This window comes from Cryptomeria japonica, chromosome 5 (genome assembly GCF_030272615.1).
Source record: "Cryptomeria japonica chromosome 5, Sugi_1.0, whole genome shotgun sequence".
NCBI classification, from domain to species: Eukaryota; Viridiplantae; Streptophyta; class Pinopsida; order Cupressales; family Cupressaceae; genus Cryptomeria; species Cryptomeria japonica.
The window spans coordinates 279065086-279081756 of record NC_081409.1 but is presented as its reverse complement, the minus strand read 5'-3'; the positions used below and the strand labels follow the sequence as shown (position 1 = coordinate 279081756).

The 16671-nt window shown below is 33.1% G+C and overlaps 1 protein-coding gene across 1 annotated transcript; it reads left to right on the top strand.

Annotated features, from left to right (window-relative positions):
- The first annotated feature begins 10252 nt into the window (after positions 1-10252).
- Positions 10253-13655, top strand: LOC131039579 (uncharacterized). Its single transcript, XM_057972367.2, has 4 exons — positions 10253-10422; positions 11098-11153; positions 13227-13268; positions 13393-13655. Exons 1-4 carry the CDS (start codon positions 10407-10409, stop codon positions 13471-13473), a joined length of 195 nt encoding a protein of 64 aa, XP_057828350.1. The 5' UTR covers positions 10253-10406; the 3' UTR covers positions 13474-13655.
- Positions 13656-16671: the final 3016 nt, after the last annotated feature.

The following is a 16671-nucleotide window of genomic DNA, read 5'->3' as shown; positions in this document are numbered from 1 at the left end:
TTAGATATTTTATTGATCTACTTGAACACCTTGAGCACTAATGACTTGGCCCAAATATAAGATCTCTACACCCCAAACTCACATACAAAGAGAGATAATTGATCTAATATATTCCACGAATTATATCAAAATAACTTTCCCAAGTCTTGATATTAATTATAATGTCATCAAAGAAAGCTAAAACTTATAATTTAAAATGATTGTTAACTTTTGGGTTCAAATTATGTAAGGAATGAGGACATACAACTATTTATGTAGAGTGACAAATGTGCTAACTACTTTCTAGTCATGCATGCCCTCATTCCTTACATAAATTTGATGGTAATATGATATCAAAGCATCTTTAAAAAGTACATAGCTCTCTATGCAACTTTATTTATCTCATTAATCTTGGAGATGTGATACTTATTTTTGGAGGTCTTATTATTTAGAGTGTTGCAATAAATACACATTCAAATGGTGCTATAATTTTTGTTTACAATAACCAAATATGAGGAAAATGGTTATAACTAGTCCTAGTGTGATCGATCTCAAACATCTCATTTTTGAACTTCTCTATACCTTATTTGTAGATTCTTGGGTAGCATTAAGGAGTTTACATGGCATTCTTAAAGCCTAGTTCCAAATTTATGATATGTTGGAATCCTCTATAAGGTGGTAGTCTCAGCGACATCACTAAACACCACACTATACTTTTCCAAAGCATTAAGAATATCAATATGATAAGCACCTTGCACGAATAAATTTATAGGCATCACCAAATAAATTTATGTCTAAGAAAGTTGTCCCTTACAAAAATTTTGCTTCATTATTGTAGTTGTGACCACTTACAGTGATCTATTAGAAATTCCTCTAAACACATATTTTCCTCCATATCTAATATTAAGGTCCATGGATTTATTTTTTATTTATTTTTAATCCACCAAGGGAGTGCAACCATTGTGCACCCAAAACCATGTTAATCTCTCCTAAAATGACAAGATATAAATCATTATAGTCCTTGTGATATTTCATGGTTGTGCTAAGTTTTCAAATTATTTTGGTGCATGGACTGGTGAATTGATCAACAAAAATGATATTGAATCCTTCAAAATCCTTACGTTGTGGCCCTCTCTTAACCACTAAATCCTCATCAATGAAATTGTATGTTGATCCACTATCAATAGTCAACATTAGTCGAGATAAAACTCCCTAAGCTTTGAACTTAATATTTGGGTGATCCTAAAAGAGTTACATGTATGCCTTTATTTTTTCTTTTGTCTCCACATTTTTAAGGTCACATTCCTCCATGGATAATTCTAGCTCAATTTCTTATAAATCTAAATCATCATTAGGTATTGCTTCAATATAATGGACTTGGCCCTTTTGAAGGCATATATAATCAAGTTCTCATTTCTCCTTATAGGAAAAATATAACTTCCTACACATAAATTCATTTCAGCTATATTCATCTTCTTTGTTGTAGGTGGTTGAGGCATGATTTTCTTTGGGTGTTACTATGACTCCTGTTTTTTGAAAATTTCCTTTATGTTGTCCAAAAGTGGGTGCCTTAGATTAAGATACAATTTTGCCTTGAAGAATGCATAGCTCAAATGCTAGGAAACTTTTGATTACTCCTTGTAGAACGGTGGGTACACAAGCCTTGACAAAAATATTGAGGGGTTCAAACAAACATTCAACAAATAGAAAAGTGATTTCTTAGAAATATCGATAACCATTATTGTAACTTTTTGAAAATCCACAACGTAGGATTCCATAAAGTGTATTGTTTGATATCCACAATTTTCATAAATGATATCTAGATTTGATCACGTTAATTTTTTTCATCATTTTTGCTAGCTTTTTCACATTTCTCTTTTCTAGTTCTCATCCTAAGGATGGGTCATGGAGCATGATTCAAAATGTTTATTGATGAAAATAACTTAACATGGTCAAATCTAGAAATATTCTAATTTTAATCCACAAGTTTTTTGAAATACTCATCCTCATCCTTTTTCTTAAAGCATTCTAAAATACTTTGACTAAAGTCATCAAATGTTGAACAAGGTTACCCCCTTATGTGACCAAACTATAGTTCCACCAATCATAAGAAACACCTTCCAAATGTATTGTATAAAATTGAATGACATCTTCCTCCTTCACATGATAGAAAGTAAAACAAGTGTTTAGTTTTTGTAGCCAAACCCTGGCATTTATCTCGTTGCTACCATCAAAGGTTGGAGCATTCAACTTACCTAGTTTTTGTTGTAACATTTTATTTCCATTAATTTTATTTTCATATGGGGTCCTCCTCATATAAGTTCTCTTATCAATGATGACTACAACTATCAATAGGTACTAAATTTACAAGGACTTAGATCGACCTTAGTAATCCTTAAAAATTTTGGAATATAAGAGAACTTTTAGGCAATTCTTCTTCTATAAAAAATGGTTTTGATGTCTTTGACATGGGGTTCTAGCCACAATATTCTTGTTTACAAATGTATCCCCTTTTCGTAGAGAAGATTTAGTAAGCACTATGTTTTTCAAGTCTTTAATAACATTCAACACTTGAAACATTAGATATGTGATTCCCTCTTGAACTTGATTAGTATAGATGTGTCGTCATAGAGGGATTGTCTCTTCTTCTCTCCCATTCTATTGTATATATTCCTTTATATAGGTTGGTTCTTGACCTTATTTTTCTCCCTTATTTGATTCTTGATCTATCCTCCAATTAGAAAAATCAACAATTTGGTTTTACCTAAAACTAGCAAGATCAAGGCTCTAAATTCTCTACCATTTGGAATTTAAATTTGAGTTCATTAATAGTTTTCTTCTTCTTTCATGGTGGTTAGTAAAATCCTTTGTTTGAATGATAGGGGTTTAGAAATTTAAGCATGCATGAAGGTGAGGATCTAGGGAAACACATACCAGAAGGATGTAATGGTAGCAAGGATCAAGGAATTCATAGTCAACTTGTTGTTCAAAAGTGTTTTCATTTAGTATTTTATCATTATTATTTTTAAATATTTGAAGTAAAGGTTTCAAGGAATGGGATGCCAAGGCATGATATAACACAAATGTTTGTAGAATTGAATAGCTAGAGTGACATGACAATAGAGAATGGGGCGTTGGGATACTTGTTAACAAATTTCACAAGGGATGATGGAAGATAGAATACAAAAAATTGGAATAAGTAATTTTAATGAGTGAGGATTAAGCCTTGAAGACACTTGATGCATGGAGGAGTATGAATTAAAATTCAGAAATACTTAATTTATGAGGACGTGGAGATTATGCTTTGAAATAACTGATTAGGATGAAGTGGGGATTGAACTTTGGATATACACATTGCAAGGAGGAGTAGGGATTATTCTTTAGAGATATTTGATGTAGGCATGAATGAGGATTGGGCTTCAAAGATACCAAATATAAGGAGCGAGAATAAGGGAAACTAGCATATTGGTGCTAGTGGGGATTGGGGGTTGGGGATATGACATAGTTGATATTAATATAATGGGATAAAGGATGGCTTGAAAGTATGCATATATGAGAGTAACAAAGGAGTAGGGATCAAGGTTTAGGGTTCTAGGATATTAGGCACTCTTCAGGTATGTTGATAGGGAGATACATAAGAGCTTGAGATGTAGTGGAGGTTAGGACTTGAGATGTTTGATACTAAGGGATTGAAGATACACCAGTTCCTTCAGATCAAGTGCAAGTAGGAATAGAAATTTGAAGACTTGTAGGGTAGAGAGAAGTGGGGTTGTTGTTGGCATTATGTGAACTGGTATGTGGACATAATGACAATATTGTATGTTGTCATTGATGTCAATATGATGAAGAGGTGTGAACCGACATATGTGAGAATCGGTATAACACTGTGAACCGACATTTGTGAAGAGGTGTGAACCGACATATGTGAGAACCAGTATAACACTGTGAACCGACTTTTGTGCCAAAGTGAAGCAGTGTGCTTGTTCATGATGAATCGGCATATGGAAGTATTATATGACTACCGGTTGGTAGTCTCAACCTTAGGGTTTCCGGTTTATGTGCTTCAAGCCTGTGTGGCTCAACATATGATATTGTGTGATGAGCTAGCACTGTAAAGAAGAACAAATCATGTTGCCACGCAAGCCTGTGTGCGTGAAGGATCTTGCATGAGGGAGATTGTTCCTATCTACCTCGGGAAGGTGCAAAGTCTGTAAAACGGTGATAACATGTGATGGGTTATCAGCCGCCATAAAATCGGCGGAAATGGACGATGGAGAATGTCTTGAGTGTGGATCAAGATTTGCTGCATTTAATGCAGTGTGCTCAACAGTCAGGATTGGACCGTTTGAATTCCTTAACCTAACAAGTTTAGGGTTTAGGGTTTATGCTACCGACCTATCTGTTTTCCTAATAAAGTCAATGTTGTGTCTCTTTTTGAGGTTGTTGGCAAAAGTTGTGTGTGTGTATCCAAGAGAAGGGATACGTGATTCTTGCCAGACCAAAAGGAGAGAAGTGATACCTGCAGAGTGTAAGTGCAGAAGGTGTAGAGGAGCTTAAGCGGATCTGCATTGGCATTGAGTACTGTTACCAGATCATTGTAATACCTGTTGATCTCTAACCACCTCAATAGTTGGAAAATCTCCTAACAGGGTAGCCTTAACCGACTTGCTGAAAATCCTTTAACAGGGTAACTCAAAGCTACTGAGTTCGAAATCCTTTAGCTATTGAGTTCTTGAAATCCTCTAACTAGGTAACCTTTAACAGGGTTTAACCCTTAACCGAGTATTGTAGCCATCCCTTAACCGGGTGATCTCTAACAGGATCGGTTCCTAGCAGAACCTTTTGTAATGTCTCTAACCAGACAAGGCTCCTAATAGAGCAGACTTCTAAAGAGTTGAAAAATAGCTTGTGGGTATTCATCCCCACCATGGTTTTTCCTAGTTGGGTTTCCATGTGAAAAATATGTGTGTCATGTGTGATGCTTTTATCTTGTGATGCTTTGCTATTGTCTGTCAAGCATATGATGGTTCTGTGTTTTATGCCTGTCAATAAAACATGTTGAACTAGCTTTTATTATGATCTGATGAAAGATTACCTGTTTATGCATAAGGGTGAAATGGTAGTGTAGTCTCAAGTTGAGTGAAAAGCTAAGTGAGTAACCGGTTAATGCTTGTCTTAGACATTCTTAGCTTTACCGGTTGCACTCTGTTTCAAATCGGTGTCACTGTCTGCCAGTCATTTGAAGTGTCTGTTGTCAAATCGGTTTTGGACTGTATTTTTGTCTGTACTGATTCACCCCCCCCTCTCAGTACCGGTTTGGTACTATTCGCTCATCATTAAGTTATCAGTTGTGAGGGTGTAGGGAATGAAGGTGATGCATGCAAACATAAGGAAGTCCAAAGGCATACAACATGGGGCTTTACAAAATTTAGGACTTGAGGGGGATTAATGAAAAATGATGATATAAAGGGAGTTTGGATCTTTGATGGTTAAGAGAAAGTGAGAATTTGAAGAATGAGGAATTGAGGGAACAAGTATCAAGGGAAGGGAAAGCCTTGAAAGCGTAGAAGACAAATGATTGGGGAAATAGGGGTGTAGGGAATGAGAGGAAGGCATATCAGTAGGATAAAGTCAAAAATCCCTCCCAAGGATGGAAAGTGACCCTAATATTCTCATACTTAGAATTCGGGACATTACAATTCACCCTAAAAACTAGACCTCATGACTCTATCACACTTTAGGATGCATGTGCAACTTCATGACTCAATAGCACTTGAAGATGCCTATGCACCTAAGCATTTGAGATTGTACTTGTATGAACTTTAGTGCACAAAAATGACATAATCACTCACACAAATGTCCTTGTTTAAACAATAATAGAACTCATGAACTTGAACTTAGATCTAATGTCTACGCCCATTCTCCTTTTAGCTGTCTAACATCTATATCTAACTACATGAATCAAATACAATCTCTATTCCTTCTTATCTTCAATCAAGTTTTCATCCTTGATACTACTTCAACCTCAACTTAATATTTCTTTTTTTAATAAATCTAATAATTTTTTCAAATACTACTCCTCTTTTAAATCAAATACGAAAAGATTAAAAAACAAGAGCTGTGAGACAGCATGAGTCCCTGCCTTTAGCTAAAAACATGCTAGCAATGCAGTTCTTAATCTAAATTTAAATTTTGAAAAGTATAGAAATATAGAATATTGATATTACAAACAATAATAAGATTAATTGAAAGATAAATTCAATATTAACAAATAATTTTTAATTATAAAATTGAACGTAAATATAGTTAATTTCTTAAATAAATTAGATTTGAAAAATTGAAATTATATAATTCATGTAAAAGATTAAAAATAAAATAAACTATATTAAAATTGATACAATTTACATTTTAACTTTTACATTAAAAATTACAAATAAAATCATAGTGAAAAAATTAAAAATACAAAAAAACATATTAAAAAGATTTTAAAAAATAATTTTGTTTATGTATTTTTTTTATTATCTTTTTTTATATCATAGATAATGTCAAATATTATTAAATTTTTTTTATTTTTTATAATCAATAATTTATAAGAATTTTTTATTAATTTTTTTATATTTTATAATCAATATTTTATATGAATTTTTTATTAAAAGTTCATTTGCTTGCTCAAATACATTAATTTTCACAAATTTAAAAAAAAACTCGTGTGAGCTATCTAAGAATTTTTAAGGTTTCTATCATAAAATTGAATATAAAAATATTAAACAAGAGTGACAATTATCCTTAAGAAAAGTGTTTGTGGGCCCATCAATAATTAAAACTAGCACTTGCATCTAAAAGAGGTTATCCTTAATGCTGATAGAAAATAAAAAGTTAATTTTAAATATTATATATATACTTCAATAGCAATACACATTTATAATCATTGTATCATATAATTAGATATAGATGTTATTTTAATAAATTTTTAAATTTTCTTGAATTTTCTCATTTTTTGGAAAAAAATAGATTCCCATAAAGAAACAATCCATCACTTTATCTATTGCTAATAATTCTTTTCATTGCACATATAAACTTACAAACAAATATGGATATGTAGAAAGAGTAGCATTCCTTGTGTTAAGAAGACAAAGTTGTCTATAGTGCATTTCTTATCTTGATATGAATGTTGCTCAACAATAAGGTGATATATGGAGGTTGAATCACAAGAAAGATGAAAAGAGATTAGTAGAAATTATTTTAAATGATTGCAAAAGTAAAGCTTCAATATTGGTCATGGTTTTGATCTAGTTTTGAGTTAACTATGGTTGTGATTCTCAAACCTTTGCAAAAGAAAAGAATCCTTGGTGGGAAACTTAGCGACATGGTATGTACAATACTTATGAGATTCAAATTAACTAAGTTTTCAGTGAATATGTGCAAGAAAATACATTAACTTGCAATGATTTCAAACACGTAAAACTCAAAACAAATTTTAGAAAAAACAAGAAAATAATATACTATTTACCTACATACAATCGCTTATATGCTATCTCGAGATCTATTAATATTTGTAAAACAAATTATAGTCTTACCATGAACATAAAATAAAAGTTCTAATAAGAAAATATGATATAATAAACAAAAAATGGAAACCCATGCAAAAGAAAATTGTAAAAGTAAACAAAAGATTTATATTGTCATTCCACTTGTTTGAACCACAATGTGCACAAAGAGTGGCCTTACGAAGCTACCACCAATACCTATCAATACAACATCTTTGAGTGACTTCCCTATTGCCCCTACTTGTAAATTTATAAATATTACTAAAATAGTAGTAATGAATTGAAATAATAGCCAACTACTAATGAATTGAAATCATAGCCAATCCATTCCTTTTATCTTAACACCTGCAAAATCAATATCTTATTCAAAATTTGTCATTGCGCAAGCACCACTCCCAAACATTTCTATAAATTCACTAAATTATATCCAAAATATTCTAGACATCATCAACTACATTTTTCTCACATTTTCCCCATCACAATCAATAAATGTATCCTTGGATTCCCTTACAACCTTACGAAGAACAACATGATTTTTTTTGTGTTTATATGTCATAGATATAAAATATCAGATTCCCAGCCTGTGTGAAAATATGATCATTGTAATAGGGTGCGACATCCATAGAAGTATAAAGAGTGAAAATTTGGTGAGATGTTGAAGATGTGAATTGCCCCGGTAGACACGCTGGCAAATGTAGAGGCATGGGAAGGACACACAAATCGTTTGACAGGAATGCCCAAAATAAATTATTGCAAAATGGGCTTTAGAAAATTCAGATACTTTGAAGTAATTGGTTGACATAAAAACCAAATTCCCCAACCTTCTATAACGTCCACAGGACACATAGCCTTCACAATTGAAAGGTGTTTTGGAATGATTGAACTTTGATTTTCTACTTAAATTGGCGAATTGAAGGGAAATCGACATGTGTAGACTGGGACCAAGACATCTGGTGAACGGAGAAAGCTTGGTATACAACCAATTCAATTTCATATTAAAAAAGGAGGAATTTGAAAACCCTCAAACATATTGGGCCTGTTGATAGAATAGAGAATTTGTAAAAGGAAGAATGTGAATAGTTTGCAGATTAAAAAGTACGATATAAGGAGAAAGGGAGGCAACACAGGCAGTGTGGGTAGTGGGCTGCATAGTAAGGGATATTGGCCAAGAAAGGGCAAGAAAGAGAGAAGCCAAATGCATGGCCAGTGAGAATGTTTGATGAACCTGTATGTGGGTAAAGAAGTGACTATGCACAAAGGAAGTATAAAACTGCTTTGAATTAATTAAAGAACACATTACTAGAATGCGGTGTAAGTTTAAGTTTGCAGATTTTGAACTGAGCAGGAGCTACGTAGTGAGAGAAGAGGGAGGTGAGACAGTTGCCTAAGAGAAGGCAAGATTCATGTGAAAAAGTTAATAAATTGAAGGTTTTGTTATGTAAATATTGTTTTGCAATGTGATTGAATTTATTCATTGTTGTAATTTAAGAATTGAAGTTCTTTGTCTAAGATTGTAAAATTGCAGCGGGAGGGAATTTTTTTGTCTTGCATCAAGAGTTTTGAAAGAAAGAGAAGAAGGAGCCTAATTTGACTGCCAGCTGAATAAGGAATTTGGTTTGTATTAATTGAAACAGAGTATATGCCGGTAAATCTGATTCAGACTCCTGTACATCTTAGAAACTGAATGTTAGGAACAAGAAATTATTTCAGATATAGTATATGATTTTGGATCTGAATATATTTAAGTGAGCTTTTCATTTTGTGTATGATATTACAAATTTTGATTCAAGATTTTGTTTGTAGGCTACAAATTCACCCAGCTTGATAAAGTTCGGTGGTTTGTCCTGCATCAAACCGCCTTGGGAAAACCGTCATGTATCTTCCATTATGGTTCATTTTTTTGGAAATCTACTTGCAATTCATCAGAAGTTTGACAACGTTGAGAGAACTGAGAGGACGAAAATGAAGATAGAGAGATGGAAAATGTCAAGAAACCAATAGAGATCACCTTTCTGTAATCCATCTTTTGGGCATGTTACAGAACCGCTTTCTATACTAGTGTTTTGTACATGTTTAACAACCACCTGAAAGCAGTTTGTCGGGAGCCGGGAAGATGTTTCACGGAGGCTTTTGTCGGACCAGATTTTAATTTTTAAAAGACATTAAAAATCATTTTAATTTTTTCGCTCATCATATTTGATTGGCCACTTATTTTAATTTTAATAAAAATAAATAAAAAGCCTAGGAAAAAGTGCACCAGCCAATGGGGAAAATCTAAAAATAAAAAGAAAAATGATATTAATAAATAAATCAGATCAACTATAAGGTAAACTATAGAATAAATGTCTCACACGATTTTTAAAGAAAAAGAACTGAAAAAATGATGGAAATGAAAACATTAGTCTCTGCCTATAGATAGGCGGGACTAACAATTCTAAAAGCACAATAATGCACTTATTTTTTAGCTTAATTGTACAACATGATTCCTATGATTCCTTTTGTGTAAGAACTTTAATCATAATGAAAAAAATTCCTTGTTCCCTTATTGGATTCCCCTAACTTTTTAAGTAAGTCCCCACGAGAAGCTTCTAAAGGACAAGCGTAAGAATAAATTAAAAACAAAAAAAAAATATTTAAAAAGAAAAGGGTAAGAATAAATTCACTCTCACCATCTTAGTATAAATTCAGAAATCGACAACATAAAGCTACCGTCGAAGTTCCGTCAAGTGACACAAAATTCGCCACGACGTCAATTCGAATATAACACAAGACACGAATCATTACTATAAAAGGAGGCCAGATAAGTCTGTATATTCAGTGAGGAAGGGCTTCTAGACGATTAACAAGGCATTTGCAGACCCTGCGTAGATAACTGCAACCATGTCTAGCAAGCAAGGTAAGTTCATTTTTATACCCTTTTTTATTAGGAACAATAATTCTAGGGTTTCATTTTTTCTACTTGGCAATTTTATGTTTAGTCTAGATGAAACAATTGGATTTCTTTATTTTTGTTGTAGTTTCGTAGGGTTTTTAATTTTCTTTTTTGCCTGTGGAAGGTTATCGGGCTATGCCGATCAAGTAGTTTGACTTTCTTTTTTCAGTTACAGATATGCGTAGACTTTCGTTGGTGCTTTTGTTTTCCTTATCTGCTGGTGGCAAATTTTAGGGTTAGGAACTCAGGGTAGATGAAAATTTTGCGGTGACTTTCTTATGTTAAACTTTATTATTGGTAGTCAGTGCTTGTAAGGTTTTTAAATCTATCCAGCGGTGCAGATGTTGCTGTTTTTGGGTTGTTACTTTGAAATTTTAGGGTTAGGGTTTGTTAAAACTTGCAGAAATTTAATGTTTGTTTGTTTGATTTTCTTCAGTTTTTCATTTGGGGTAAATTTTTCATGTCTTTTCATCTTTATTGGGTGTAATGAAATTTTTGTTTTTTTATTTTTACAATCGTTCTTGAAAGGACAATTATTTTAATTTAGGGCTTTAAAATTAGCAATTGTTTTGTGAATTTTGATTATGCTGTTTTATATTGGTTTTGTTCGTTTTGCTAATTTTGAAGTATCGGGTTCAGGTGGAAAGGCAAAGCCCCTGAAGCAGCCAAAGCAAGAGAAAAAGGAGTATGATGAGGTAGGGCTTTCTTTTTAATATTAATTGATTTTGGATTTTTTTTATGTCTCTTTAAACTATGTCTATGGGACGTAGTGAGTACTTACTGATTTAGCCTTGGGCCTTGGCGAGTCTGCAGCCTTGACTTGCAGACTTAACTGAGTCGAACAGCCAAAGCTTGCAAACCCCAAATGACAAGTCTGTTGATCTCCCTAGAAAACAGATAAACAAATTTTGGATATTATATATTTTCAGAACTTGATGAGCATTTGCCCGTCAGAGTCGGAATCAAGCATTGGCTGGCTAAGTACTTGTTGATTCCGAGTCTTAATAGCTCAGATTTTTTTGGGTAGTTGCCTCTGTGAATTCTAAATAGTGACAAATGCTGTGTCATTGTGGAGTTAGAATAGAATAAACCAGGACTGATTTAATATATTTACTTTCATCCCGTCTTACAAAATTTTATTTTTCTTTTCTCAAATCCATTATGCAAAGAAGAATTTTGTTTTGGTAATTAGATTTTGTCTTTCCCGTGTGTCATTTTTATTGTTAAGAATGCTACTTGAAGCATGCCTCCCTGGGGCTATACTTCACAACATGGACTTTTCTCTCTCTTTTCCCCAATAGCTAGTCTCAGACTTGCAACTGTTGTCATCACTTTGGCTATGCACCACAAGATTTGAACCTTTCTGGTTTGTCTTGAAAAAATGCCTTCCTCACAAAGTATGCCATATGTCATTGGGACTACTATGGCCTGAAATTATCTAGAGTCCACATAGTATCAAAGCATCAAAAATCCCTAACCATTCTTGACACAGCATGCAAAACATTGCCAATCATCATCAAGATTAATAGCCATAGCACTGGTCTGTATAGAAAAGGATGCAAATTGAGGCACAAGAAAGAAAAACAATATAATAGTATAACATCTTGATATGACCATGTATGAAAGATGCTCATTGCTAACATATGTGTAAGACTGTGCTTACTCAAAGTAATAGAAGCTTTATAAAAAACTGGTTTCACGTGTGGCAGTTTTTATGACATCAGAACATTCTTTCTATGCTACACGGGGAAGGTCTGTTATTGGATCAGGATGGTTTTAAACTTTCAACAGTCCCACCAAATCAAGGCATCACTGGTTTCTATGCCTGTATGGTGTATCAGATTTCAAATCTCTCTAATAAGTTAGTAAAGATAGCTTACTTAAATGCTGATAAGTAGTTTAGAGATTGTGATTTAAAGTGATTTTTTTGATGAAAATTGTGGACAAATTGAGGCCATGGGAAGTAGAAGAATTACGCAGGTAAAATAAAGCTATTTTTTTCACTTTTGTTCATAGTTCTATTCTTTGTAGGAATTGTACCACCTCTATCAAATAAATTTGTACTAAATTATCTGCATCTTTTTCTACGTGATAATTGTTGGACCTGAACACATTATGCCAACATCCGATGAATGCATAGGGAATGGTTAGTCAGCATGCTGGTCTCAGATAGTTGGAAAATGATGTGTATAGAGGGAGATAGTCTATAAGAGTAGGCATCTAGTGGTCAGCCCTGGGGTCCAGATTGCTTACATTGTTAGTATTTTGGCGGTTTGCTACTATTAGTTAGTGCATCTCTGTTTTTTCATAATTACAATCGACTAAGTTATAAATACTTCATTTTGTCAGATTTATTTGCCATTGATCAATTGAAGTCAACAGGGTATTTTTTGCTATAGAAAAATGATCTCAGCTTGTATGTTGTAGGTGTATACTTTTGTTGGAATAATTGTATTTAGTTTTGCGAGAACTTATCATGAACACAGTTAAATTTGTGATCCACAGTCAATTCTTTACAAGTCAGTTTGGAATGGTTAGCTGAATTTGATTGGCTTACAAAATGACAAGTCACATGCTGCACACTGACCTTTTTTTACTTTCATTTTGTGCATACTTACAAAGTAAAGGACACATCGTCTACGTTAGGACTGGTTAAATTTAGCTGACCTCTTTTTGTTTTCCGTAGTAGAGAAAGTACTAGTGATAAGTTATTGCATATAAAGCTTCGCTATTGACACTGATTAGTCTGCTGCTTTATTTTGCCATAGCATGACCTCGCAAATATTCAAAAGAAAAAGGATGAGGAGAAGGTAACACTTATTTTTCCAGAACTAAATTTTAATTTTTCGTTTCCTAAGCATTTTTTTTCTATATCTAAGGAACACCTTCGTTTCACCATTTATTTATTGATGTTTGTTTCCTGTTGAGGCACAGGCCTTGAAGGAGTTAAAAACCAAGGCACAACAGAAAGGTTCTTTTGGTGGATCCGGATTGAAGAAAAGCGGAAAAAAATAGGCACTGCAAATGATGGTTATTTGCAGCCTGAATTTACTATAGTGTTTGCATAGGAGAGTGTTTACTTAAATATGCAACATGGTTAAGGATGCCTAAAATTATAGCCCTTCCAGACTAAGCTAACTTTCATTTATGTGTCAATGTGGTGATATCTGAGTAAGTAATTAAGGACTTTTGTAGTATACGGTTTTCTTTCTGCTATTTTGAGTTAGATTTATGTCTTTAATTTTACTGAAATGAATGTGGTATGATATGTTATTACTGAAGATGATTTAGGTTTGGAGTTGGGGACTATATGCAAAGTTAGTTAACTCAAGATCTATAGTTGCATTGCTAAATGATTTCTGTTTTTGGGAAATTTTGCCTCCTAATGCAAAACTGTACTAAACAATGATATTTTTACATGACTCCATCATGAAGTATTTTACCTGCCGCATAAATACTTGACAACCTGAGCTTTTTAAAGTCTTATGGTTTGACTAGTCATTTGCTTTAATTTTAGATGAGTTCTTTACAACCTTAATGTGGACTCATGAGTTGCTTTATTTTTAAATGATCTCTGCAAGTTATCCGCAATTTAAATCTTTGAAATGTGATCTGGTGTAGGGAAGATGTATGGGGTTATGTTGGGTGTCTGCTTTTTTAAGTATATCAGTTTGCACTTGAAAGAATGTTGAAATACTTGTACAAGCAAAATCCAGAAAATCAGACCTAAATATTATGACTGGGAATTTTATGTATCTGATAACTTTATTAATTTCTCATCAGCTAATATTATGGACTGTGGTAGTTTGGCGTATCTGATAACTCTAGTAATTTTTCATCCTCGTTATAAATGCTTCTCAATGCAGTTATAGTATCTTTCTTTGTTGTGTCTATGCTTTGTTATATTGAGGTGTATTTACATTGGAAAGATAATCAGTTTTCTTTATAATAACGCTTGGGCAAAGACAGAAGTCATTCAGTATCAAATGCATGGGACTTGAAAGTGAAAACAGGAATATCAAGTTGCATGAGTGATCCAGACACCGGGGATGACATTGACAATGGTGAAAACAATCATAAATGATGGTTTTGATTCCTTGGAAAATGTCCTGAAGTATGTTTACAGAGATGGCTCCTTGAGTAATTGATTTGTTGTTGACAGCCATTTATGAATAAAAAATGTATATTGATGGTAATGTAGCATGAAAAACTAGAGTAGACAGTGGAGAGAGATTGTATATATTTTCCAAGAATTTGACATTATAACAACTGACGTTCATTGTTAATAAATAATTTTATCTAATTGATCTGAAATGGATCATGATTGCTAGTTATCTAGCTGTAGCAGACGCAATTCTTTGCAAAGACTTTAAACACATTCATTATCAAATACAGAGTAACTCAGAAGCAAACTCAAGGGAATTAAGAAGGCGAAAACAGGAATATATTGAGTTGCATGAGTGATCCTGACAGCTAGGTGATTTAAATGATGATGAAAAACAATCGATGATGATTTTGACTCCATTCCAAAATATCTTATAGATGGACATCATGCAAAAAAAAGTTTCGGGAGATGTTTATCCCTAAAGGACTAAAAAAGAGCCCAAGATCTCTAAGATCTCATTTGTTAAACCTTTGTATTTCATTGAGAGGTTTTCAAAATAAGATTCTATAATGTTCGAAGTTTTGCTCATTGTTATTATAAAGCGATTGGATTTTCCTCTACAAAATCTAATGACTCGTCGGTGTGATAAGTCATTCGGAATATTTTCTTTTATTATAATTATGCCTGGTTGCACTGATAAATAAGTGGTCGATATTTTTCTATTAAATCATTTATATATAGATTGCAAATGTCATGCAAATGATTGTCAATCAGCAAAATATTGGTCATTAATTTTTCATTTTAAAATGATGGTAGAGGACGGTAGAGGTCGCCTCAATGGAAGGCTTTGTTATTTACCCTAGGAAAGTTTGAGGTTTCAACATTATTCTACTTGTTTCTCTAGCGGACGAAGGGCTTGAAAAATAGTGGATTTTATATTAAAAATCTAGAAAAACATCAGACCCATGTCATTTATGTATACAAATCTAAACATACATGATTTGAATAGAAACATGAAACACCAATATCAACAGGATTTTGTAAGCATGCCATCAAAGGCAAAAGCTCCTATAACATTTCAACTTTTTGTAACAAGATTTTATCTCAAAGGCAAAAGCTCCTATAATATCTTCAATTTTTTTTTGTAAGCATGCCCTCAAAGGCAAAAGCTCTTACATATTGAGATAGTAGATGATTACGATTGTTGATCACTTTTTGAAATGATAGTTTTCAATATATTGGTACTATTTATCCATTGGGGAAATCTCATTCTCTTGTGTGTGCCACGATCTCCCTTATTGTGGTTGTGGTTTGTGGCCAAGATATGATGGAAAATGAGGTTTTCTCCTTCAACAACTATTGTTGTATGTTATATAAGGCACTCACACTACCTCAAAAATCTTGACTTATATTTCACAACTACTTATTTCACAACTAGTAGTGTACAAAGGTCAATTCACATACCAAACTATCAATTGATTCTTAATTAAATAGTGGACAATTTTTTTTTTTTGGTTTGTTTTGCCCCTTGCACTCCCTAGTTAAATTCTGATTTAAGGCAAAACATGACTATAGAAGACGCCAAAATTTAAGCTGAATATTATAATAAATTGCCACATACCAACAATATCCCACTTGAAGTTTGATCTTGGAGTAACCCCGCTACACCTATAATTCCCACTAGATTGATGCACCTGGACTTGAATTTTTTCTTATTTCCACTGTTATCATTTTTGAACTCTAACAAAAACTTAGCAAGACATCATTTTCTCTTGACTTAATGCCTTCGTTAACAAATTTGTAATATTTTGGCTAGTGTGTAACTTTTCTAGCTTCAACTATACATCTTCTTAAACCGATCGTATGAAATGGCACGACATGCATATGTTTAGTCTTAGAATGAGGGGTTGAGTTCTTTGCAAGATGTGATGGAGGGTGCTCCCCATATAAACCTAAATAGACAACAACAATAGAGAAATAACTAGAAAATGCAAGAAAAAAATACATGCCTTTTATTATCTCAATGAAATGAAATTACAACATTCAAAAAATAACATGCTATAGCCACATGGACGTTCTCATTACAATAATTTGCAAGACAGAGCTAC

Excerpts from the sequence above, each read along its gene's own strand:
- LOC131039579 (XM_057972367.2), top strand. Across the intron at positions 11,154-13,226 it reads AGAAAAAGGAGTATGATGAG|CATGACCTCGCAAATATTCA; the intron begins GTAGGGCTTTCT and ends ATTTTGCCATAG. Across the intron at positions 13,269-13,392 it reads AGAAAAAGGATGAGGAGAAG|GCCTTGAAGGAGTTAAAAAC; the intron begins GTAACACTTATT and ends GTTGAGGCACAG.